Genomic DNA, 27,498 nt, shown 5'->3' with positions numbered 1-27,498 from the left:
TAAATGTCCAGTAGTGGGGCTAAAACAATGAGCAAAATAAAGGTGACTTCAGGATGCACTGGTGACTATTTTGCAGGAGAACAAGATAGAAGACATATGTTTTTCTAAATTTTTTTTACAGTTTTTATCAGTTTTGAGCCACACTAGCAGTGAGGCCCTAGGAATGGCAATGTCAGTCGGTCAGATTGAAATATCTCAACAACTACTGGATGGATTGCCATGAAATTTAGACATATAGACATTCATGGTTCCCAGATGATGAATCCTAATGGCTTTGGTGATCCCCTTTAATCCAGTGCCACCAGCAGGTTGACACTTTTGGTTAAGAGTGAAATGTCTCCACAACAATTAAATGGATTGCCATTAAGTTTGGTACAGATATTCATGTGCCTCTCAGAATGAATTGTAATAATTTTGGTGATCCCTGATTTTTCCTCTAGCGCCATCATCAGGCCAAAATTTCAGTTTGTCTAATACTTTGGTTTATGTCCAAATACCTGCAAAAATAATAACATTCCCATCAGTCTCACCTGTACTTTGTGTTGAGTGATATTAGCATATACTATATACTATATCAGCATACTAACATGCTAAACTAAGTTGGTGAATAGATAAACATTACAGACAAACACCAGCATGTCAACATTTTCATTGTGCGCATGTTAGCATGCTAATGTTAGCATTTAGCTCAAAGTACCAGGGCCCATTTCCCACAAGCAAAACTAAGATGATTCTAGCCCATAATAGGATAAGATAAACACAAGATAACATTACTGTCTTGGGAGGTTATCACATGAAGGAAGTTACATTACATTACAGGTGTTCTCATTCACCTCATCCCTTCATTTTTCTTATCTCCACAAGAATAATCACTGAGTATTTCTTAAATAACTGGTGAAATGTCTGGTGGATTGTTTTAATTTGTTCTGACCTGTTAAATGTTTATAAAATATGTGCATTTAAACAAATGTTTCTCTTCTTTTACTATATGCTGCTACAGTGACAGAACTTCCCTACAGGGATTGTTAACATTTTCTCTGGTCTTTGTATGTCTCCTACAGTAACTCACTGTACTGAAGCGATCCACCAGCTCGGGGGTGACTGGGTAACGTAGCTTGATCTTGCGATACAGCGGCTTCTTTTTGAAGTAGTTGACCAGCTCCACCAAGCTCTCGAACTCTGTAGTGGTGCCCAGCAGGTACATGTTGCCCTCCTTCTGGATCCGGCAGTGTTTCACCTTACCTTCACCTCTGAAAGAGAGGGAACTTGATTGATACAAAAAACAAACAAATCAGGCAAAGACAAATAAAGTCATAAGTGTCACTGCACCTGAATGTAATGGCGAAGGAGTCTGTTTCTCCTTCTCTCTGTCGGATGAGGAAAGCTCCATCTCTGGGAATCCTCAGCAGGTAATCTTCTGCCTGCCCTCTGCTCAGGTTACTGTAGAACCACCTGCACAACACACACACAAGGACAGTTACATTATGTATGTGTGTGTCTGTGTGTGAAGATGGTTATCAAAAATACTATATGTGTGTATATATATGTATATATACAGTATTTAGTCATATGTCAGTGGTATCTGTCAGGCGACACTAATGTATGCTGAGAGGTGAAAAGAGGTGTTTTTTTCTTTCATGCCAGTAAAGCATATTTAAAGTGAAAGTCAAAATTAACCGAAGAAAGAGAGAGGGGAAAGAGTTACTATGCTTATGTGGGTGTATGGGAGCGAAAGTGAAATGTGAAAAACAGAAAGCATGTATGTGTGGGTGACACACAAAGTGAGTATGAGATAAAGCTTTACCAAACCAATATATATAATCTGAGTAGATTGTGTCATTGTACCTTCAAGTTTTGTTCTTTATATATATAGAAGGACTACTTTAGGTGTTCTTCAGTTCGTTAAGAGAATTCTATGGCCCTTGGTGTTTGTGAAACCTGATCAAACCCCATTGTATGAACAATGGATTGTAATGTACTTGACACCAGCACAGTAAAAGTAACACATATACCCTGACATTTTGAGAATTATGCTTGTTTGCCATGAGAGTCAGATGTGAAGATTGTGTCCAGTACAGCGATAGATCCATTACATGTATAGCCTAGCTTTGCATCAACACTGGAAACAGGAGAAAACGGTTAGCCTGTCTCTGTTAAAAGTGAAAGCATATGCTCCAGCAACTTCATAGAAAGCCACACTCAAACCTGAACTTCCAGGTAATGTTCCAGAAATATATAAACCTCATTCAGAATCCCATTTACATTTCTAATAACGCAAATAACATAATAAATAAAATAAATAAGTCCAGTTGGCACATAGCCTTGTTTAATAGTTTGTAGAGTGGTTCACTCCATATGTTTAGATAAGGATGTCAATAAAAAAAAAAGAGCTAATATAGTTGTTAAATATTTCTACTTTTAGCAGCCTTTAAAGGGGAACTCCACCGATTTTACACATCAAAGTATGTTTACAGGTCTTAGGTAGTACTACTGCATAGCTGGCAGAAAGAGCGGCCAGCCCAGAGGTGACTTCGGGACTTCAACTCTCTATAACTGTACTATTTTCATGTGATTGTTTAACATATAATAAAATAGATAAAGTTAGCTAGTTGGATCTACAGTATTTCTTGATAACAGCTGGCTGCAGTGAACACAGCTTCTTTTAAGTCCTGTGCCACTCTTGTAACTTTACTATGACCAAAATAAATGGGGAATCTTGGACTACCTTGCCAGTGAACAAGATGTAAGTGAAACAGATTTAAAGATGTTGGAAGACATATGCTTTCACTTTTGCACACTAAGCTAAACACATCTCCAACCTACAATATCTCAGTACTGGACACACAGAGATGAACTGATAACAATTTTATTTGGCTGTGGGTTTAACAGTGAAAATAAGGATTTTTCCCTAAAGTTGGGGAATACAGAATGAATGCTTTAATCTACCAAAATTATATCAAAGTATCATAATGAATCACTAGCTTACATTTTATAATGATTTTTAGCATGTGTATCCAGTCCCCTGTGATGTATCAGACTCATGTTTGTTCATATATGACAAACCCTTCATGTAGATGCGGGTGGGGCTGTGGTACAGCGTCAGTGAGGCGCAGTTCAAAGTCTTGGCAGCGCAGCGGGTTTTCTCTGTAGTGCTGGATCAGGGAGTACACACTGGGAAAGTGGAGGTTTGGCGTCAGGTAGAAGTAAGTGTGTCCCCCCTCTGAACCCGAGCGAATACGACAGTGCTGGACCCTCCCACTCCGCCTGAAATACACACAGAAGACATGCTTACAGATACATACAATTGATTAAAATATATTACACAACTTTTTATAACCTAAAAGCAATAAAAGCAAAAACATTCTAAACTTTGGACTTTCTACATTTCAGTGCCTAGCCCTGGGGTGTTTTTTTCTCTTCACTGGCTAGGTTTTGGATATGGTTTGGGGATCAAAACATTTGATCTCAGTGATTTCAGATTGGAATGGTAAAGTGCGTTAACACATGACAACAGGATGGTGTAATGGTTCAAAGGTTGTCCACAGATTGGAATAGGTTGGATCCCAAATGATGCCAAACTTACACTATACTGGAACAAGATCTTTTACATTCTCAAAGGGACACCACACTGGCTTGCCATATACAGTATCTGAACCAGGTGGATAGAAGAAAATACTTTAACTGTGTCCCATTTGAAGTCCACATTTCATGTCCACATGGATTATGCCAGGTCAACATGGCTGTCCCATTCGAAAGCTCCCTTCAAATAGTTATGGCTGAGAAATGCAACAATCTTTTGCCCAATTTTAGAGGAAAAAACAACAAATCTGTATTCTATGACACTCTGTCGAATCCTCTGTGGATCATCTAATTTGAAGAGGTGACACATGTTCAGCCACACCTGCCCCTGCAATGGGACCGTGTATCACACAAAAAACTACAGTCCTCAAGTTTTTGGTTGGGCTGGCCATGAGATCAAGAAATTGAATGTTGTACCAGAAGGAGAGCGTGAAGTCTGTGACGTAGGTATCGCTCTCTCGGACCAAGAAGGTGCCATCTCTTCCCCCAGTCTCTGCACAGTAATCATAGATCAGTCGCTCGGCCATCAGCCTGCCCTCCTTCATGCGACCGTGAAACCACAGCTCTGAACAGTGCAGGTCCTGGTACTGAGAAAGACAAGAACACTGGTTTTAACACAAACACGTTTGTTTTAGGAAAACACATATTCTTTCACCTTTCATTTATATAAGTAATGTGAGCATTTATGAATATGTATGCATGATACAGTATATACTTAATGTAAGAAAAGGATAACAATATCAAATTATTAGAATTGTTTATACCATATATTTCTGTATCAGCATTGGGCCTAAAATTCAGGATTAGCCTTTGATAATGATAATGCTAATAATCATAATCATATCAGTAAACGATTTCAGTTAAATGGTATTACCCTGTTGAGTTTTATTGTTAAAAAAATAAAGTTATGTTAACATTTAGTGTGTTTCACCAAAATGCATTGTGGGTATCTTTGAGACCTTACAGACATAGAATGCATGAAACATTTACAAAGCAGATTTTTCAAAATATTTTGACATCTGCATTGTTTACATCCATGTTTGCTGGATAGTATTCGTCTTCCATGTCTTTTGTTAGCACTTTGCTGTGTTTCTTGGTGCATTGCCAGCACCATCTGTAGATCAGTGGAATAGCACACATGTACATGTCCTCCATGCTCATGATACAAACAATATGGGAACCCACTTATCAAAACACTACTCCATAGCGCTACTAGTGGTCAAAAACTCCACAGGGTACCTTTAACTTTACAGTTGATCCAATAAAAATCTTAATGTCTTTACTTTTTACAATTATGTTTTGCAGATCTGTATGATTTGATTATAACAATTGTGTGATATTTTATATTGAACCACTTAAAGTTGATTTATTTTAAATTGAAAACAATGCAATACAAATTTGTTGGTAAACTTTCCTGTGGAAAGGAGGAAAGTTTACCTTTTACTTCTTTACCTTCCTGGGATCTGCTTCCTCCTCCTCGTACTCCTCTGCATAGTACAGGTTGTCATCAGAGATCACACAGTAGTGCTTGTTCCACCGCTGAGAAAGAGAAATAAAAATGTACAGGTTTAACTAAATATGCAAACAAGCTGCTCACACAGGGAGCTTTTCAGAGAAACATGAAATAGTTTTAATTCTGAAATTACTCACTGAAGTTTAAATACAAATATTGTCTCTATATCAACAAGGAGATCCCAACAATGATACACATATTTATAGGAAGTATAAACTCATGATTTCTGTAGGAAAGGTAAAAGCAGAGGTAAAAGACTCATTAACATCAGAGAGACATAACTGGGGAATTTTAGTGAAACCAAACCTAAAATGTGAATATAACGTCTTGCATTTTTATTTACAGCCAGACTGTTTTAATTAAGTGCATACAAAAGTACGTTGCCTGATCATGATGTTGGGCACACTGCTAATTAGCTCAGTAAATTATAAATGCAGCATTTCAGTCAGATAGATCTCATAAAGCATTCATTTCTTTTCTTCAGGCCTTTTTTGCTCAGACTATCTGTGCTTTTCCTCTGCTTTGGCAGCAGGAAGAGCCTTACTTTACTTACCGTACAAAAAAAGGACCAAAATGTCACATAGCTAGTATGAGTGGATAATCCATTTATTTTCCATACTCGCCCTAGACTGCTGAATATGTTGAAAATGCCAACTTGTTTAAAAAGGCCTATATAACCCCTACACTTATTTATAGGCTTAACTTTACTTTTAACTAAGAGTTACCTAAGTTAATTGATAACCAGCTTTATCACAAAGCAGTTGGAAATACAGGTTAACTCGTGTTCTTGGTGTTAAAGGAGTCTCAGGTACCTTGCCATACCCATTTGACCCCTCTACCAGTACCTGGTCCACAGGGTCCCAGATCTCCAGGTCTCCCTGTTTCTGCCCCTTCCTGAAGTCTCTACTGATTCCTCCTCCCTCCACACTGAGCTTCTTGTGCTGCACAAGGACAATCAAGGAGAGCACAGTCATGGCCATTAGTAATGATAACACATAACAAAACAAAACTTTTCCTCACTGATATACCCATTCCACTGACACATCAGCATGTTTAGACACACGCTCGCACACACTATACCTTGAGTATGATCTTGCCCTTCAGCTGTGTAGGTGAAGGCAGCTGCTCAGCCATCTGCTCCACAGGTTCAGTCAGCAGTTTGTCTCCAAACACTTCTCTGAAGATACGAGCCATCTGACGCTGCTGTTCTAAAGGACAATGCTCCTCTATGGACAGGATCACTGGGAAGCTGAGAGAGAGAAGCATGGTTATCAAGATGTGTTTGAGTAAAAATAATTCATAGATTTTAAATGAGTCAGTTTAAAAATCAGTTAAATAAGTTGAATATATTATTACATAAAGGAAATGGGATTTGAGGCAATGGTTCAAAGGAATCTGACTTTAAGATTATTTAGTTTTTTTTAAGAACCAAAACAAAAAAAAGTACTAAAACAAGTGGCATAATGACCTTTTATTTAGTCAAAATGTTGGGAACCACAAATCTTTGCACCAGGGATTTAAAAACATTAAGTGTTTTTGTTTTTTTAAACATCAAATTGAGACTAAACACCCTGTTGGAGTTTAATGATATAGAATAATACTGAAAAAAACAGGACAAAAAATTATTTTGATTTAGAGTAGAATCAGATATCATCACCCTTAATTTGTTTTACCTTTTATCTAACCAGTGATATAGACATTCAGACCTGGATGCTGCCCAATACAACCACAGGCCTATATTATGGCCAGAATGGCATCTGTGCTATTGTAAATAAAAGGAAGTGAATGAACATAGTGTTCTTTTACATGAATTCAGTATCAGCTGGGAAAGTCTGGAAAGCTGTCATTCTTGTGTGTGTGTGTGTGTGTGTGTGTGTGTGTGTGCGTGAAGGCTGTGTGTGTGAGTGTGAGAAAGTCATAAAGTCACAGACATAGAGCTCAACAGTGAGGTTCCAAAAGTGAAAATCCCATTCATTTTCTGAATCAAGGACTTTGATTATTAGCCATATTGTTGTAACCATCCAAGGTAGACTTACCACGAGCTATGAGATTGTGAAACGATGGTATATGCTCCTGTAGAAGAATTCTGTATGAAATCAACCTCATTTTAACGAAAACACGTTTCATTCACAATCTCATGGAGAAATACTACACCACCCACTATCCTAAAGTATAATAGTGACGTCTTTGATTGGTGGAGCTAGCTGTTACCATGGAAATGTTTATCGCACCTGTGAATGCGAACCTGCGAACGGCTAGTGAAGAGGCACACTACTATCGTTAGGTTGGAATTTGTTGGAAAGGTATCATTTGCAATGGTGTATGGGATGCGTTGTTCCTTCACTCTTAAAATAATTATGTACACAGTCTTGTACCTTTGCCTTTTTGCTCTGAATCAAATGTTTTATTGTCACAATTCATCTCGCAGTTGACTGGCTTGGATTCAGGCTTAAAACTCTTCATATAAGGATTTTCTGAAACGTCAGTGGAGTGAATTAATGGGAAAGTCACTTCCGGAACCGGAGCTGTTCAAAAAGTGGGCGGTCACTGTTGAGCTCTATCGTGACAGTGTTGTTGTTTTTTTGTGATTCTTACTCTGACGTGACAAAAGCGTGATCGTTAATGGCTTTGACCACATCCTCAAACTTGATCTTGGTTGTCCTGGTCCAGCCGTGGTAGATGATTGGCTCCCCGGGCCCTTCCCAGCAGTCCACTGGACAGATTCAGCACCACACAAAACACACAAAAAAACAGGTGTTGAAGACACAAAATAAAGCATTATTTATCTATCTGCCACCCCCCTCTAATCTTTTTGATTTGTGCTGGGTAAAATTGCCCAAAATGAGACCAATACTGTTAATGTAACTGCCAAATGTAAAATAAAATACATCCATGATCTAAGTGTAGCACAATGGGGCTGTTATATACTGACATTCAACACAGCGGCATCCCAGACGCAGACAGCGTACATAAGCCTCTGTGGACGACTCACTACGAAGCTGATCACCCGTCAGGTAGCTGTTGAAGAACACACAAAACAGGATACATGCTAGATTATATATATTTCACAAAATTAAAACCTTGGTTGTTGTTGTGTTTTTACCTCTTGTTGGGCCTCATCACGTGTGAGACAAGGACAGGCCTACCTGGAAAAACTGAAGCCTTCACTAAGAGGCTCGACTGAGAAACAAAGGACAGACAGTAGAACAGCACCAAGTCCCCACACCCAATAACTCAAACCGAGCTGTAGCTCGGCGTACAGCTGTGATGACATCACGTCTATAAAGCCTAGCGCCACACACTGCTCGTCATCTTTTCCACTGTAACCCTTGTTACGACAGGAAGGCACATCATGTGAACTTTTATTTTCCTGGGAGAGTCAGGCTGTTTTGTGTTTGCTGAACAAGACTGAGCCTCTCTCTCCCCACGACGTCGACCACTGCTTCCCTTTGCTGCCACTTGAAGGAACAGTTTTTGCCATTGGAGCCACCGATAGTGTGGACCCGGCTCCGTCAGTATCCAAGCTCGTGAGGCCTTCCCTGGATTGCCCAAACGGACTGACGCATACAATCGCTAACCAAGAGCGATTTTCAAGTAAGAGACTTGGGTCTGAGAGTAACAGACCACTGTGCTATAATTGCTGTGTGCTTTCCTTTGTCTTAGCACGTAAGCATTTCTTTGTGTTAGCACGATAGCTGTGTTAGCTTTAGCCACTGTGGAAGCTAATAACTGTGCTTTATTACAATTAGACAATTAGAGCTTGTCCTCCTTTTGAGGTCTGTCCCTTTGTTTGAGTTTCACAGGTCAGCCCGCCATTTTGGCTCTGTGACCCACATGGCCACGCCCCCACCCTTCACTGTCCCCGTTATTAATGTAGGATGGTACTCTAAATATCAGCACATTTTTAGGTGGACAGCCACCTTTGAGACTGTCTGTCAGGTTTGGTTATTGGTCCTTGATCCCAGGGTGGTGCCCCTTAATTATTAATAATATTAATAATTTTGATAATACATTATTATAATAATTGTATTAATCATATATTAATATTAATAAATATCTTTAATATTTCTGCTAATAACCAAACTTGCCCTACCTGAATCCCAATATTCTGCTGTGGAGGTTGTGTTTTGGTCCTGTTTGCTTGTTGATTAATTAGCAGGATATCTGGGACCACTTTCTAATAATATATAACTAATGGCTTTATTCATGTTAGTAAATAATTGACTAATGCTTTACAGATCAGTTATAAGCCATTAATAAGAACAACTTTTGGGTTGCCAGGTCACTGAAAACCACACTACTAATCCACTGATCTATGTATATTCTGAAGGTAGAAATGATGATAAAGTCATTAAAGGAGCACTCCAGCAATTTAGTACATGATTTGAATCATTGTTTTAACCACTTATCAACCAATAAAGCCATTACTTGCAACCTGGTGCCTGTATCTCATGAATTTCTATCATTATATGTATTTGTTGATATGGGGATCTAGATGCAGTTGTCTTTACTATTTAAATAACAATTGTGTGTGTGTGTGTGTGTGTGTGTGTGTGTGTGTGGAGTCATACTGACGTGTTGTGGGAGGAGCTAATCCAGTAATGGGACAGAGGGTTGTTCATGTCCAGGTTGCTGATCTCTGAGAACTTCTCGTCCCAGACAGAGTTCTCCTTGGAAAACAGGAAACTGAGGAACTAGAAGAAGAGAAAGGCTTCAGATTCAACAATAAGTTAATAAAGTCCCTCATTACTTGTGTGATTCATGTTAGCAATGGTAAAACTTCAAATATAACAACAACAACAAAGCTTTCAGCATTAGTTTTCAAGCCAAACAATTTTCATCATACTTTTAACATATACTTCTTGCCTAAGTCACTGAACTGCATTCCTACAAATAACTATTTAGCCTTTTATTTCCTGCCAAATTCAGCTCAGTGTTACATGAAATACAGTGGTGAGGTTCCAAATGACCATAAAAACAATTTCTGCATACAGTGGCCTGTGTGTTACATTTTTGCATTTTCTATCTCTGTCACACACAATACATGCAGGCACACAACAGAATACCTCGCTGACAGTAAACTCAGGATCATTGGTTTTTCTCATGGTGTCATCGATGAAGGTGGTCATCACTTCTCTGACCTGGTTCAGATCACTGGCCCAGGATTCCTGAAGGATGAAGGGACACAAAAAAGACAAACATTAGAGTGAATGAACTGTCTGTGGGGCTTTTAAATAATCAACAATTATAAATAATTATATGAGCAATCATTTGCTTCTAATAATTTGTCTGTCTTGAAAAGATTACATTAATGCTTCATTCAAACTGACAAAAGAGAAAGAGAAAAAATTAGGCTATAAACAAAATTATGTCTGTCTTCTAAAATCACAATAGGTCAGTTTCCTTTGATGTGAATGATGACAGGAACATGTTTTTAAAAATCTTTTCATTCAGTGTTTCCACACAGAGAACCTGACAACATGAGAGAACATAACAACTAATTATGAATAATACCAAGCATTAAAATTAAGGATTGGATGGAGTTTATGGATGATTTACTTAAAATTCAATACCAAAAGCAGGTACCAAAAGCGATGACAAAGGTAAATGTATTACATAGGCCATTATGTAAAGAAAATTAAATGAAATATGATGTAAAGAAAACATAATTTGTTTTAAAATAGTGCTAAAATTATCATTCAATTAAACCATTAGCAAAACGATATTGACAATTTTAATTTGTTTATTTGAGACTAAGAAGTTTCAGGTCAGAATTTCTGGCATCACCCTAAACTGGTTCTCAATCATAACTCGTCATCAGCCACAACTAGGTTTGGAGTACCTCAGGCGTCAATTCTGGGTCCTGTTTTATTTTTACTATACACTGTATGCTCCCTCTTGGAACTATTATTTGCCACCATGGCATCTCATTACATTTTATGCTGATGACACACAGCTATAACCTTCAAATAAAGCCCACTGACTTTAGTATGCTGCGTCCTACAGCTGATGTCAAAAACTGGATGTCAAATAATTTTCTTAAATCAAACTCTGACAAGACAAAGATTCTTATTATTGGCTTGCAGTACATTTGCGAACAATTACTGCCAAATCTAGTCTTTTCATCTTGAATCATTAAACATGCTGCATAAAATCCTATGCTAAAAATTCCCAACTTAAATCTTCATTAACACATCACTAAAAGTCAGACATGCAAAGTTGCAACAACACCTCTCTTGTCTGGTGAGCTAATCATTCACTGTAGCTTATTTTACCTTTTGCTGGTAGATGAGGAACCGCTGGAAGTCATGGAGCAGAACTGCTGAGGCATCTGGTTTATCTGTGTTACTGTATAATTGAAGAGAGCAAACACACAGATAAAGCACGACAAACTACAAACTATAGTTACAAGCTGCCTTTCATTTACATCAGGGTTTGTTAAGATCAAGTGTTTAGCAAAGATGAAAAAAAACAGGTGCTCACCCCAGAATAAAAGCACATGATTCCTTTTTGAACTCATCAAGGATCTGAGTTTAAAAAATAATATGAATGAAAATGCTGGAAAGACATATGTGCAATAATATATACAGTATATATTTACTTTGATGTGATCAATTCAGACTCACCTCATTCTGTTCAAACATTATATGGTTGTACAATTTATGAAACTGCTCGAAATCCAGGCGGTCTTTCTTTGCTCCCACTTCCTGTGAAATAGAACATAAAAGCACAAGACTGAGACTACAAGACCAAAAGTTTGAATATTTATTTCCAAATCAGGTCATGTCTAATATCTCTGATATGACAGAAATGATGTAGTTTTCCTTGTAAAATAGATTAATAGTCCACTGGTTGTCTATGTCTAAATTGTCTATGTCTAAGACAAAAAGTTAAAAATTTGAATTAATTAATTAGAATTAATTACACACAACAATGATAAGGACATGACATGAAGAGAAGAAGAGTACCAGGAATTTGTCTTTGAGAGCACGAGAGCTGGGGGCCTTGTAGTTGAGCAAAGGAAGCAGAGCCTTCATCTCCTTCAAAGAGATGCTGGGAAGGACACAAAAAGACAGTACGCATCATGTGTACATCTGGCCCCAGGAAGGAATCCTCTTTCAATTCAATTCAATTTTATTTATATAGCGCCAATTCATAACAGAAGTTATCTCATTGCACTTTTCCTATAGAGCAGGTCTAGACTGTACTCTTATACTGTTGTCTATCATAAATATGATCTTTAATGCATTCAAGATGTGCTATTGTATGTAAAATATTTAGGAAAAAAATCCCTGAATGTTATCACCAGTTTTGATAAAAGATGTGATTTTTCTTTAAGAGCAGCCATGCTATTCAATAAGTTCCAATGTTTTTCTCACATATTGAAATTTGATTAGTGTAGAAAACAGTTTTTACCTACGATCATTTATGTAGTAAAAAAAAGTATTATCATGTCATATCATACCAGTCATTAGACACAATATTGACTGTATCATTTATGTACAGAGCTAGTATGAGTAACCACTGTATCATATATATACAGTACCTGTTTGTTTTGGTCTGACTGACAGAATACATCTGCTTCCTCAGCCAACTGGAGGGAAAATAACACAGAGAGATCAACGATTACATGAGTATTTATCACTAGTAACTGTGTAAATGTGTGTGTGTGTGTGTGTGTGTGTGTGTGTGTACCTCTCTACAAGAACCGGAGTTGGAGCGGCCAGTGTCTCTTGCCTCAGCAATTCTAGTCCCGTCAGCCATTTCTGTGCCTCCTCCACAGAATCAGCTGGAAAATATGCAAAACAGACAATATTACTGTATGTACTGTACAGACATTTAGCCCTGTGGGATCATGAGCAGTGGATCTACTTTTAAAACATAATGGACATCAGATCTGCTGTTTGGGAAATAACTGGCCTTTGAGCTCTCACTGTTCACACGAGGAGAGTTGTTCAACACACTTCATGGAGCAAAGGGTGCACTAAACATAATCTATGCTTTATCAAAGCACTTGATGATATTGTAAAAAAGTAAAAAAAAACAAACATGCAAATAGATCAGGTACATCAATACCAAATGAGACTATGTGAGACCTAATATAATGATGGTGGATAAAGGAAAATCTAAGAACTGGTGAGAAACTGCTTCATCAATGTGCACAATCTTTAATGAGATTTGTAAGCTTAAAGTTAAACAAATAAGTTGCACATTCATATCTTCTGTTACACATCTGTTCTGCCTCTGGTCTTATCCAAAACTAACATCAATTTATTGGGTTAGCTCAGTGCTTCACTGTGTTCCAGAGAGTTGTCTACCATGACAAGTGTACAACTTTCTCCTGGACATAGAATAATTTTCATTTCATGTTAATCTTTTAAGAGAATCATTCAACATTTTGGTAAAAATTACGGAGTTAGAGTCAGGACTTGGTTAGCCTAGCTTAACATAAAGACTAGAGGATAGCCTGCTCTTTTCAGAGTGTAAAAAAAAATGCAAACCAAAAAGATGACTGATGAACACATTGCATCTTGTTTTTTTTTAACCTGTACACAAACAGAAATGTAAAAACCACAATTTGTGGTTTGGAGTTATATGCTGCATCAACGAACAACAACTGGATGCATTGACTGTGGGCGGCTGCCAGGTTTGGTATCACGGTGCAAGACTAAATCTAAAACCTGTGCTCACCGACCGTATCTGGCAACTTGCGCAATAGCCAGAGATGCTGCATAGAAGTGCTGGGCAGATGGATAGACTCTTTTAATGTCAGGAAATAGCATAACATGTACAAGGCTAGAAACACACGTAGAGCCCTCACCTCCCAGACTGAGGGTGTTGAGAACAAACTGTGAGCCGTAGAAGATTGTGAAGCAGGTATTTTTATCGTGTTTGTCCTTGCCATCTTTAAAGCGCTCAAAGTCCTTGGAGTTCCTCCCTGGACGAACCTCTCTGATCTCAAATAGGTCCACTGAAACGCAACATATTTCGGGTTAATATTTTTGAAGGAGGTGATTTGCCATTTGTAAATCATCATCGCTGGGGAAGACATCATTTCATCTATAGTCAGAATCACAAAACACAAGTGATAAACAATATAATAGCTATAACATGGTTTTTTTTCAGTTTCACACATTTTCTGCTCTTATACTGTCACTCCTATAGTTAGCGCTTTTTAGGGCATGGTTATTTTCACACTTGGACAGACTGTGATGCTGGCAAGTCAATATATTAAAACACACACACATATCTATAAATAGTATCTAAACAGTGGTATAGAGGCTTTAGAGCTACATTACAAATGTCCTAGGAACTATGACTGTTGTCATGATGGAATGTAATGTACAAAATGAAATCCCCTGAATGACACCGCATGTCTACTGTTGCCCAAGGGCTGAGGACTGTAGTATGGCAGCTAGCTAGTGCATTACATGACCTGAAAGCTGTCTATAGCATGATGATCATAATGCCACAGTGGTTCTTTGTTTTTTTTAGACAAAAAGGCAAACAAACAACTCAGGGTTTATGTGTTGTTACCTCAGTTCCGGTTTTATGCAATGCATGCTTTTGCACCCTCAGTCTAATAGTTTGCACCCTCAGCTTTCAATAATAAATAATGTAATAAATAGCAAAAGATAATAATGGAATAAAAAAACAATTGTAATGAAACTTACACTATTAAAGTAATTACAGTAATTAAATAACATATGTGCATTAGTCGTGTGGGCATCACTGTCATAATAACCCTACATCGTGGCAGGCGTCATGAGTCCTCTGGGGACTGGAGTTTGAGGTTGCAGGTGCTACGGTGTTACAGCTGTTGTTTGTACTCTAACATTTAGAGATGCAGTAGATATGCTGTATGCATTTACTGTATGGTTTAAAACAATGAAAAATGTTAATTGTATCCTTTGTCTCAATTTTACCATTTCCCTAATTTACCATTAAAAAAGTTGCATTTTCATTTTCGTCCAGCGTGGTGATTCAGGGAAGGAGTTAAGATTACATAAAGGATTTTAAGGATTGTAGCTGATTTTCCAAAATGGCTATATGGAATTGCATGTTACATGAAATAATATGCTTCAAACAGCCTTTCCAGATCTCAGACTGATGTGTCATTTAAATCTGGAGGTCATTACGGTATGGCGGTGATGACTCAGCTACATTACAGCTGAGCTGAGAAGAAATGTGGGGAAGGAGATGACAAGAGCAGCGTTCTCTCCTGCCTCTGCAACTGACTGGAACTGAGGTGAAGCCATGGTGGCAACCATTTCCACCATGTGTGACACCTTAAAAGACGTCTAAATCAGCACATACCCAAACATACCCGTCTCTAAGCCTTAATAGCTTCGTGATGGAACAATATATAAAATGTATTTCAGAATCCCATTAAGGAACACTTAAAAAAAACCCTAGTATGTAGCTACTAAAAACCAAGCATTTTGATCAAGTATCTAGTAGTACCAGGGGAGGCACTGCATCTTAGAACACAACATTCAGCCATGGTGATTTCCGCTTTATTACATAATTAACATATATAAATGGTAAATAGCTACATTTATATAGCGCTTTGATCCAAAGCACTTCACAATTTGCCTCTCATTCGGCCATTCACATACACACTCATACACAGATGGCAGCGAGCTGCCATGCAAGGTGCTGGCCTGACCATCGAATGTATAATGCAACTTTTCTATCCACACCATATTAAATTCAAATTTTTTGCCACTGTAACTTTTTTTCTCCCAGGGTTTTGTAGTTTTTGGTTCTCCCGAATCAAAAAAAAAAGATTCCCACTAAGCCGTAGTGGTAGGCAGATAGTTTCGGTTTGCAGGATTTTTTATATCTGCCTCTGAGACTTCTGCCACTATTACAATACAATAAAGGTGAATGGAATTTTGATTGTGGTAAAGTTTTGTGATTTAATGAACTGATATTTTAAAGGGGCTCAGTAACATTAAAGATGCCTTGTGGAGTTTCCTTGTAAACAAACAGTTCTGTTTACTTTTACTGTTTCTCACCAAAACACATTGTGTGCATTTGAAAAGCTGATTTTCAAATCCTACATTGTTTACATCCCTGTCTGCCAGCTTGGCCTCTTCTTATCCCTGCGGCGCATTCTTTGCGGGCGCATTGCTACGCTTCTTCGTGCATTATCATCCCCAAACTGTTGAACAGAGAATGAAACCGGTGGCAGGAATGGATGCTGGATGGAATGCGTGTGCATGTGTATCCGTGTGCATGACACATTACAAACAAAACTCATTCGGAAAAACGTTGCTTTATAGCATTACTAGAGGAAAAAAACACTCCACAGAGTACCTTTAAAGGACTGTAAATGGGTTCAGTCAGATAAACAATTTTGTCATCAATAACTGTGTGGTTAAGAAGTGACAATAGATCTTATTATGTTCTTCATGCATATAATGTAAAATGTACTGCATGAAATAGCATCTTATAGCTTACAAAAGCTATACATTATAATTCAGTCAACAAATTATGCAAAAACATACTAGCCAGTGGTTTTAATGGTGAAGAGATATTGTCACTGTTTTTAGAAAAATACTAATACTCACAGACACCATCAGTCTTGTCTGCGGTACGTGTCCATGCCACCTGCCGGGTCTCCATGATGACCTGCACAGTGAGCCGCTCCGCCTTCTGCCGAAACACCGTCATGACCACGCCCATCTCCAAGTCCCGTTTGATCAGAATCTTTTTGTACTCCGTCATCTCGCCCTGCTGCCCCCAACAAGCCATTTCTGCAGCTGAGACAGGACAGGAGAGACACAGATACGTTCATTCACAGGCAATTGCTGACAGTGTAAAAGGTGTAGATTATGAAGTGTTCTTGAGTAACTACAACATTTTTAAAAGTCAAATCACCTTCATGTAGCTCATTCTGCAGGTGTCGTTTTAGAGATATTTTAATCTTTCCATCTTTCAAAAGATTTAAGATGTTTAAATTTTCTACACATAAAGGTCTGTTAACTAGTCACTAGTACTATTCATTCTGTGAAAACTGTCGCATAATGTCTTCCGTGGCTCTAGAGGAGCTTTGTCAAGTCTGAGCAAATGTGTCCTCTAAACTTGCAGATCAAGTTTTACTTGTAATCATGTAATCATGTTACAGGTTGTTAAAAAAAACCCTTTGGCACCATACAGTAACGTTGGCAACGGCCAAGAGTGAAATTAGCTTCCTGTGACACATCTATGGGTCCTGCAATGGCCTTACAAAAAGTGTATATAGGTTTTTCCTACGAGCGCAACTGCAAACAAGCTTCCCCCTGCAGCACTATAAATCAAATTTAACTTTAGGTCTGAAGGAGTCACAAAATCCAGTGCTCAGTGTGGAATGATCAGTATAATGATGAGTTGTCTTTGTTTGGCCTACATACCACAGGACAATGTTGAAAGGAAGCATCATATTGCATCATTGTTTCATCATTATTTCATCATTATTGTTAAATTACTTGGCATTCAATGTTATGTTCTTTAATACTCTTCATGGCAGACTGAAGATGTATAACATAAACATCTCGTTGTCTTGTTTCTCACCTTACACTAGTATGTGGTGGCACATTTAGTTTGTATAGCAATATCATTTTTAAAATATATTAGACCTTTAAACCTTAGTGTAGAATGTCCCTGAGGAAAACACATACACCACATAGAGCAATATAAATGTGTTAGCAAGCACAATAGGATACCTAGGACAAAACTACAGTAGGCTATTAAACATTATTTTATCCCACTTGCAATTTCTCTGTTTAATGCTTAATCTATGAATCCCAACCTGCCCAACTCTGCACTCTGCCACACTAAACTGCAAGCTGTGTGTTGGTTTAAACACACATTTCCAGTAATGGAGACAGTGACATTCTGTAATGTAATGAGTAATGTATTCACCAACTTACTTAAATTAACTCAACTAAACTCGATTTGTCATCCCTTGTCATTGTCACTCACAAAGGAATTTGATAAGATAACAGAACTACCTTGTTTTCTCTAAAACATGACAATTCTAACTGACATTAGGAATACAGGTCTGCCTACATTTTTTAGATCAGACAGAAAACATCTTTTTATCCCCTAATTAAGGTCGCCAAGAATTCATGGGCTTTTGTTTTGGTATCGCTGCCATTTTGGGCTCAGCCTGGGTCTCACTGGGACATATACATCCACATTTCTTTGTCATATTGTGTTCTCATCTTTCTTTAATCTTTACCCTGGTGGAGGCCTGGACATTTTATTTATTATTTTTCAGATTATTTTCCTGATTAATCAATTTTTTTGTCTATAAAATGTCTGAAAACAGTGAAAAATTACCATTATAATTTCCCAGAAGGTGGCTTCTTCAAATTCCTTGTCTGAAGACACCAATGGTCCAAAACCATAATCCAAAACCCAAAGATAGATTAGCCTACTAATATATATGACTAAGAAAAACAGTAAATCCTCATATTTGAGAAGCTGGGACCAGTGGATATATAAAACAATAAAAAAAAATTAACAAGATATTCGATTAATAACACATTCTGGCTTTGGCAGAGGAGAGAAACAATAAAAAACTAACAGCAGACTCAGAAACACAACAATCCTACTCCTTCACAGAAATGTCCACTCTTGCCTGTAACGCTTCTTTTAATTTATTCTTTTAAACCTTACTTTAGTTTTGGTGGTACATCTATGATCATCTCTTTTTCCTGCCTTAAAGCACCCATAGCTCTCAAAATCCACCTAACATGCATAAGGCTTTAGACTTTTCACCTGTCCTTGCCAAAATGGTCAATAGGAAGCCTTAAAGGGCTACTCCAGTGATTTAGTATTGAACTTCCATAAACCTGGGGCACAAGAGACAGATTAAAAAAGAATGGCTGAGATATCCTGACATTTAGTCTGTAGTTGGGATGTCCCAAACCGATCCAAAGGATCAGTATTGTACATTTTAATGGATTGGTATTGGCTAAAATAAAGCCAATATGTTCTTTATTGAACCTGTGTTTTGTCCACCTCAGCTACTAGTGTTGCAGCGTGCTGCTCCCCTTAATGACAGCCGGCACAGCGAGCATTCCGCTCCGTATGTGTGTAAATGTGAAAGATTATTTGTTTGCCCCAGTGATTGACTCTCCTCTCTTATTAGCAAAGAGCAGTGTACCATATATTTAGGTAGGCCTACTATAGTTGTGTGTTGGCTTCTCATTTTTAGCCAGTTAAAATGACAAACAGCGGCTGCGGCAGGTCATATCAGCTGTCGCTAATTAACATCAACGTTAAAAAGTTAACCAAAATTAAACTTGGCTGTTTATGGGTTTGTGTGCTCTCTGCAAGCCGGTAACTGTAACGTTACTCTGTCAAAGATTGTTTATGAGGTAAAAAAGCATCACTCTGTAACACTACTGTACAACCGCAAGTGTTTTTGTAGTCCCAACATCTCCAGAGTGCTACGTCTTCTCTCTAGCTGATCGCTTCACGTCAATTTCAGGAGTCACATTCTCCCAGTTAGCTAAACTTTTATTGATATCATATCAATAATTTAAGCTGATCAACTTAATAGTTTTGAATTAGGACCTTATTTGTATCAAGAAACTCATGAAAATCAGGTGTGCCAAATTAGAGGGCTACTGTTATTTCAATGTTTCAGATAGCCTTCATATATAAACAACATTTAGGTAGCCTAAGTATAAGTATTGGATCGGCAGATGCCCAATTGAAGGACTTGGATGTGGGCCAAAAAAACTTGATTGAGACATCCTTAGTTTCTAGTATGGGCCAAAAACACTAGATGCAACATTTTCTATAATCATAGTTCCCACACCTTCTTAAACATCAAGTTCAAGGACTTTTCAAGGACTTTCCAGGCCCAATTCCCTCAAATTCAAGGACCCAACACAGCATAGTTTGAGGCTTAAATGTGTTACAGGGATATTACTTTAAGTAAAAAAAAAATAGAACTTTACCGTTTCTATTTTTGCACAAAATATATAAATTCAAGCACTTTCAATGACCCATGTCTATTTATGTCTATTTTCAAAAACTTTCGAGGATTTTTTTCCCCTCAAATTCACAAACTTTCAAGGATTTCAAGGACCTGTGGGAACCCTGCATAATATAACTCAATAGCATCTTTCATTAGACACTTTCTGCCTCCTAAATGCCCATTTCTTTCACACCCCACCACCTTCAGTTTGTAACACAGGCTTTCTATTAAACATTTTAAGTCTCAAGCCCAATCAGATACATCCCTGATGACATCATAACAGAGCATTTTTATGGCTCAAACAGACTAGTGCAGTGATAGTGTAAGATCAAAAAGTCCATTAAAAATAGTGTGTGCCCATACTGTACGTGTGGAGTTGAGAGTAGTGTTGAAGGGTGTTAAACGTGGTATGCCACAATACCGAATATTTAACTTGCAAATGACCAGAGAGATATCAAAACAAAACAGTGCCACCAGAGGCGTTCTGCTGAATTAATTTTTAACTAAACTATGTTATAAATGATCAATAACAAGGTACTGTGGAGAGTTTTGTAGTATATTTCTATACTGAAATAGAAAGAATTTGTAATTAAAGACAAGACAGAACCAAATAGAAAGCCAATAACCTCATACAAAAAATTGTCTGGCAGTGGGATTCTTAAATCTAGATGTGTATTAAAGAAATGTATTAGAGTATATACTTTAGGTGCAGAAACAATTCATAAAAGTGCTTTGTTTCTTTCTATCAATTGTCTGCCTTCATCTACACTAATGCATGTATTAAAAAAACCCTAACATATAAACTCAAAAGCGTTCAGTGTTCTGTAAAGAAATTAATGATTAACTGACATTATTACACAACTATTCCCCTGTTTTCCCTGCTGAAACATTTACCCCTGTGAAGGGACTGTCCCTATTGGGATCACTGCAGACTTCTTTAGACTAGCAAATTTCCTCATACTGATACAGCAGCAATGTACAGTATATAACAAATACTGTGCCAATACAGCCATATGTGTTCACATCACGCATGCACAAACACAGCCGCTTCAGGAAAACCAGTGTTTATATGAAACAAAGATGTGACGATCCACTGTGCTGAATTTTAATGTTTGCTCTGTTGGTGTGATATTTTTTAGATACACACTCACCCATATACACCAAAGGAATGCATATGTATGTATGCACCCAGAGACAATCTCGTGGAAAGCAGCACCAAACTCAAACTCTACTCAGGCCAATTGATGCCTGTGTTGAGGTGGTTCAAGTGGTTGAGGCCTGTCAGCAGCTATTGCTCTCAGGGTCCACCTGTGAGCGCCTTGGGCTCATGCATTTTACCATTCCAGCAGACCCTAATGTTGTGAACAATGTTCAAGTTGGGCCCCAGACTAAGGATACATTGGTTAGTAAATTCCAAGATGTTTTCACTGTTGCAGTTGAATCTGTGCCAGGTGAGGTGTATTTTCAGTTAGATGCAGCGATTCAGCCAGTCCAGTGTGCACCTCACAATGTTCCAGTCGCTATGCAGACAGCAGTGAAGGAGCAGCTCGACAAATACGAAGAAGAGGGCGATATTGCTCCAGTTACAGAGCCAACAGACTGGATTAGCAATATGGTAATTGTTAAGAAACCTGACAAGCTGCGGATATGCATCGATGCAAAGCACCTCAACCAAGCTATGAGGCAATCTCACAATATCCTGTCCTCGACAGGGCCATATTTAACAAGCCCCTTCTGAGTGCCCCGAAGCATCTGCAGAGCATGCTGCTGGCTCTGAAGAGTTACAACCTCAGGGTGGTGTATAAGCCAGGGCCAGAGATGCACGTGAGTGACACAATCAATGGGGATGCAGAGCCAAATCAAGGACTTTGTAGGCAAATGCACTATCTGAAATTACTGATTCAAGTCTAACTGATAAAGTCTTGCTTATAATTTTTGTGTGTGTGTTAATTAATGATATGGGGTGATAGTTGGAGCATTGAGTGGTGTCCTTATTTGGTTTTGGGATGAGTGTAACATAGGCAGTGTTCATATGATAGGGCCTGGTGGTATTTTGGAGAATTTCAGATATTACTTTGAAGAACAAAGGTGAAAGGAGAGGCCAGATCTGTTTATAAAATTCTGCTGGATAGCCTTCTGGACCAGGTGATTTATTGTGGTTTCTTCTAGAGAGAGGGGTACCTCTAGGTTTTCTGTTTGGGTTTGTAAATGTAAATGGACTGTACTTGTTTAGCGCCTTTCTAATCTTAGCGCCTTTCTAGTCTTAGCGCCTTTCTAGTCTTCCGACTACTCAAACCGCTTCACACTACATATCACATTCACCCCATTCACACACATTCATACACTGATGGCAAGTGCCAACTGCTCATCATTGCTGCTCAAATAATCATTCACACATACTCACACACCAAAGGCAACGACCTGCTCTACCACTAAGCCACAGCTGCCGACAGAGTTAGTTTGAGTTAGTTTAGATTAGATTCAACTTTCTTGTCATTACACATGTACAAGTACAAGGCAACGAAATGCAGTTTAGGTCTAACCAGAAGTGCAATAAGAAAGTGTAGGATATAAAGTATGTGCATAAATGCAGGATAGAGCAGTATTATAAAAATATTTTACAAGTGGTATTATGGACATTATATACAGATGGCATTACTATAAACAGACGTATACTGATGGATATGTACAATAATGAATTGGACTGGGCAGAACAGTAGTACAATAAATATAAAGTAGTACAATTTATGGAAATAGTTAACAGTGCAGTAGATGAGTTATTGCAGTATTCAGTACATAGTACTAGAGTGCAAATGATGCAATATATGTATAAATAAATAGTCCAGTAGTGCAAATGAACATGAGGTACATGTAGCATAGGTAGGGAGACATTCCTCAGAAATGTTTCTACTTCTTCTAGAGAGGTTTTCTGGTCTGGAGTGTACACATTTGAGTAAAATGATCTAAATGAGTCATTAATTGTGGAGGGATTTTGAGTTATATTTCCAAATGGGTCTGTTTCAGGATTGAGATAATGATAGATTTCACTGTTTGTTCTTTTAGTTGATTTGCTAGAAATTTACCAGTTTTATTTCCAAATTCAAAATATTGTTGTCTGCGTTTAAAGAGAGTATATTTGGTTTTCTTGTTCAAAATGTTGTTAAATTCATGTTTGGTTTTCTGAAGTTCCTTCATTATTGAATCAGTAGGTGCTTGAGAGGCTAGAAGGTCCAATCTCCTCATCTCTTTTTGGAGGATGTGTTCTTTAGCAATTTCTACTTTCTTTTTGTATGAACAGGATGATATTATTTCCCCTCTCATGACAGTCTTTGCAGTTTCCCATAGTGTACATGCAGTTTTTCCAGGAGAGTTGTTGGTTTCGATAAAGGATGCCCATTCCTTTTTGAAATAGTTATGGAATTCTTGGTCTTTAAGTAACGAGTTATTGAAGCGCCAGCTGAGGGGAAGATGGGGTTGGAGTTCTGCTGTGAAAGTTATACTAATAGGGGCATGATCAGAGATGACAATGCTATGGATGGCTGGGTCAGTTATTTTGTGAATAATACAGCTGCTAACCAAGAAATAGTCCATATGGGAGTATGACTTGTGCTGAGGTGAGTAATATGAGTATTCATTATTACTGGGGTGTAGTCTCCGAATATCTGTCAGTCCACAATCTGATATTAACTGTTTAAGTAAGGATGAGGAGTGATTAGGTTTATTGGTGGAAGGTGATGATGAACGATCAACATGTGAATCTAGTACTATGTTGAAATTACCACCTAGAATGATATGCAAGTCGGGAAGATTAGATAGTCTGAGTTGGGGCGATAGATATTTGCTAAAGTTAGAATGTCTTTCCCAATGGTTCCAGTGATAATGATATAGCGACCCTCTGGGTCAGTCAGTGTTGAGTTATGGGTAAATGAAATGTTCTTGCTGATTAAAATAGAGACGCCTAGTTTTTTGGAACTATATGTGGAATGGCACGTCTGGCCAATCCATCTGGCTGTAATTTTCAGAGATTTTCTGCCTCTGTAAGATGAGTTTCCTGTAGGATGCAGATGTCTGATCTTAGTTTATTTAGGTGGTTTAATATTTTTGTCTTTTTTTGCAGGAGAGCTGATTCCTCTTATATTCCATGACGTTATTTTCACTGGCAATACCATGGGATTGTTATTGTAGCAAGTGGTATTGAATTACACGATTTACAGTAAGGATGCAAGTGGGTTAAGGTTTTGAGTGTGAAAACATAAAGCAAAAACCAAAAGAACATGTAACATAAACACAGAAACATACAGACATTCAGGGTACAGAAAACTAGTGTAATCGGGGATTGGTGGTAGAGTTGAAAGGTCATTTGCATTTGAAGACTCAACTGGAGTGGAATTGTAATATTAAGGCAATTGATCCATTTCTGTAACATCTTTTGGATTTGTTTACATAAGCATTAAGCAAAACAGATGAGATGGGGGTAATGGATAGATACTGGGCAATAAAAGCAAAGGTTCTAATAAAGAGGCAAAGAGAGATGAGGTCAGAGTAAAGTAGACTGAGAGACATACTAGGGATGAGAAAAACAACAACAAAACAAACAAACAAAAAAAGCCAAATATGATAATAATAGTGATTATAATAATAATATATATATAATTACCAATATACAGATATACATATATATACATACATACACACGTCTTATACATTGTACCTACACATACTCATATATCTGCATATATATATACACACATACATACATACACATACATACATTCATACATACACACATGTACATACATACACACACATTCACACACCCACACGCCTATACACACATACACCCACTCACACATTTAGATGTTAAATGTCTTGTATCTATATATACATACATGTTTTTTTCCCATTCCTCCCTTTTCCCTCTTTTTGTTATCTTTCTCTTTTTCCCCTTAACTTCGTCCCCAGATAATACACATTTTAGCTATTACACTATTAGAATTAGAGTCATTAAACAGTTCTGTTTTCGGCAGCTCTTAGTTCACAATTATTGTCTCACAGGTTTAACAGTCACTGTAGCCAAGGGGTGATATTCGGGTCCTTGAATAATTTATTGTCTATGTAGAGTTTGACAGAATAATCAGAGGTGGGAACTGTTTCCCTTTGAGCCTTCTCCCTAGACTTCTGATGTATTCACGCTGCTTGAAATGCTCAAACTTGGCAACGATGGGTCCGATGGCTGCTGCTAAAGTTTGGAGTGCGCTGGCGTATGTCCTCTTTTTCCCAATCCGGTGGACTCAGGCGAAGGTAATGTTGTTCACAGCCTCCTCTGGGATGTTTAGTTTGTTCTTCATGAATGTTTTCAGTTATTCATTTTTCTCTTGGATTCCTTTGAATATTAAATTGTCTCTCATTGATCTGGTTTGAAGGTCCAGCAGTGATTCTTTCAAGAGGTGGTTTTCTTTTTTGACGTTTGTGATTTTGGTTTGCAAGTCTGAGACATTTTTGAGCTCCACTTTATATGCCGTGACCATGTTCAGTTTGCTTAGTTTTTCCAAATGCTAGTTTTTCTTATATTAGCAATACAATGTTATGCTCAGTGTCGGTTAAGTCCGGGGATTGTAACAGTTCTTGACTTGACAGTCGTTTCTTTTTTCCAGCCGGTGGACAGATTTCTGTGTTCTAATGTGAGCCTGACACAGGTCATAAAAAGCGTCAACCATCGACGTTTGCTGTTGCAGTAAGCTGGATGGTTTGTATAGCTATTGCCTGTGGTTTTGGCTTTAGGTCTGCTCAGTTTTGAATGTAAGTTGAACTTGTCTGAAGATGCACTGAGTTTGAAAGCTATGATATGACCTATAGCTCGTTGTATCATATTTTAATTTTGATAGTGTGGAATGACTCTCAATAAAGTTTTTCAATGACTGTAGTGTTGTGTCCTGTTCATGACAGTTACACTGTGACAGGACATACAACTGATCATCTTCTACAACTGCCGTGGCTGTGAGATGAAACCTCATTCTAACTTTACTCCATAACAACAATGAACAGCACTCTTTGTAACAACAGTGTCAATTTATAAAGTAGACAACTCATTACCCGATCTCCCCCCAAACTTCCAGCTTTGTTGCCCATTAATGATCATACTGTACCCCTTCATGTTAGAATAGGTAGGCCTACTCGGTAGTTTAAAATACTTACAGTAAGTTATCTTTAAATTTCTTCCAAACGCCAGATGGTTGTTCAGTAGGTCATACTTTATCCCTTAATATAGGTAGCCTAAACTACGTGTTATTTACAAAATACCTACAGTAGTATTTTTAGGTCCCCAGATTGTTACCCCCTTATTCCCTAACTTCACATCTTGTTACCTTGTAGGCCTATTGGTACACCATCAGTGCAAAACAAATTACACTAGAAACTGGGAAGATTTACGCTGTACGTTGCGTTACCAAATGGTTCTACATAGACCAATTAGGATGTCACTCTGGCTTCATACCAAGCCATTTTTGTTCAAAGCATAAGAAATATAAATAATAATAAAACATGAAATATAACTTTGCGCTTTGTTATGCTATATATTCTGGTAAACCTATTTTCTTCTTATTTCACTAAGCTTTCAAATGGTTACTCCAGGGAACCACCCTTATGAGAACCCAATAGCCCAAGTCATCATTCGGCTATAACATACGAGAATAGATTTAAGTATAATGGTGAATGCAGCAAACCGTGTCTGAATACAGCCTGTGGAGCCGGTATGACAGAGCATAGGACTGACTCCACGCTGCGAGCTGCATCAAGCCGCCTGGTCAGACACACATCATCTGCAGCCCAGCAGATTTGCTGCCAGTAAAAAGCGGATTTCCCCTCTTCTAACTTAACTGTGTCACACCACAGGCAGTTTAACACATACTAAAAGAAAGATTTTAAGAAAGTAAAAGACTTACCTTACAAGTGAAATCGATTATTTTCAGCTCTACAAAGTTGCCGCTTGTTTTCTATCTGATCATGATTTGAAAGTTATGAAATTAAGCTGGAGAGGATGTATAGTGTTGACAAAAAAAAGGCCAGACGCAAAACGGTCAGTTCCTCTATCTGTGTGTACAAGGAAGTAAAAGTTAACTTGTATTACATTGCAACAAGCATAGCCTACAATGTTGTAAAAAAAAAAAAAGGGGGGGGGGCCGGAAGCAAGGACGGTATCTATGCAAACTACACTATGCAAGTGCCATCGGAAAGGGCTGCCACTTTGACCCGTCAGGATGAAGACTAACACATGTTTTGGACCTAGCTTTATAGATTATCTTACAGAATGTGAAAACCTCGCAGTCCGTTCTCTCTAATGCTGAGTGCAGCTCAAGGACGCAGAGAAAGGTTTAAACACAATAAATCTATACGTTAGAGATGGTTCTCAAAGTATGGAGGAGGACTA

General features: G+C 38.0%; 1 protein-coding gene across 2 annotated transcripts in view; it reads right to left on the bottom strand.

Annotated features, from left to right (window-relative positions):
- The window catches only part of LOC122874454 (1-phosphatidylinositol 4,5-bisphosphate phosphodiesterase gamma-2-like), a 35,362-nt gene extending 8,164 nt beyond the window's left edge, over positions 1-27,198 (bottom strand). Inside the window, exons 1-20 of one of the 2 annotated variants that reach the window (XM_044192333.1) lie at positions 27,014-27,198; positions 16,669-16,860; positions 13,914-14,063; positions 12,788-12,881; positions 12,639-12,686; positions 12,061-12,145; positions 11,719-11,799; positions 11,576-11,619; positions 11,368-11,440; positions 10,159-10,260; positions 9,668-9,786; positions 8,025-8,110; positions 7,688-7,805; positions 6,173-6,341; positions 5,938-6,033; positions 5,032-5,118; positions 3,997-4,166; positions 3,064-3,264; positions 1,330-1,452; positions 1,070-1,250 (exon numbers count right to left, since the gene is read on the bottom strand). In XM_044192333.1, the coding sequence (XP_044048268.1) occupies positions 1,070-1,250; positions 1,330-1,452; positions 3,064-3,264; positions 3,997-4,166; positions 5,032-5,118; positions 5,938-6,033; positions 6,173-6,341; positions 7,688-7,805; positions 8,025-8,110; positions 9,668-9,786; positions 10,159-10,260; positions 11,368-11,440; positions 11,576-11,619; positions 11,719-11,799; positions 12,061-12,145; positions 12,639-12,686; positions 12,788-12,881; positions 13,914-14,063; positions 16,669-16,852 (2,211 nt within the window). In that variant the 5' untranslated portion in view covers positions 16,853-16,860; positions 27,014-27,198. The remainder of the gene's footprint in view (positions 1-1,069; positions 1,251-1,329; positions 1,453-3,063; positions 3,265-3,996; positions 4,167-5,031; positions 5,119-5,937; positions 6,034-6,172; positions 6,342-7,687; positions 7,806-8,024; positions 8,111-9,667; positions 9,787-10,158; positions 10,261-11,367; positions 11,441-11,575; positions 11,620-11,718; positions 11,800-12,060; positions 12,146-12,638; positions 12,687-12,787; positions 12,882-13,913; positions 14,064-16,668; positions 16,861-27,013) is intronic. The other variant, XM_044192332.1, reaches the window with a different exon arrangement.
- Positions 27,199-27,498: the final 300 nt, after the last annotated feature.

This window comes from Siniperca chuatsi, linkage group LG4 (genome assembly GCF_020085105.1).
Source record: "Siniperca chuatsi isolate FFG_IHB_CAS linkage group LG4, ASM2008510v1, whole genome shotgun sequence".
Classification (NCBI taxonomy): Eukaryota; Metazoa; Chordata; class Actinopteri; order Centrarchiformes; family Sinipercidae; genus Siniperca; species Siniperca chuatsi.
This window is presented reverse-complemented; position numbering and strand designations above follow the sequence as displayed.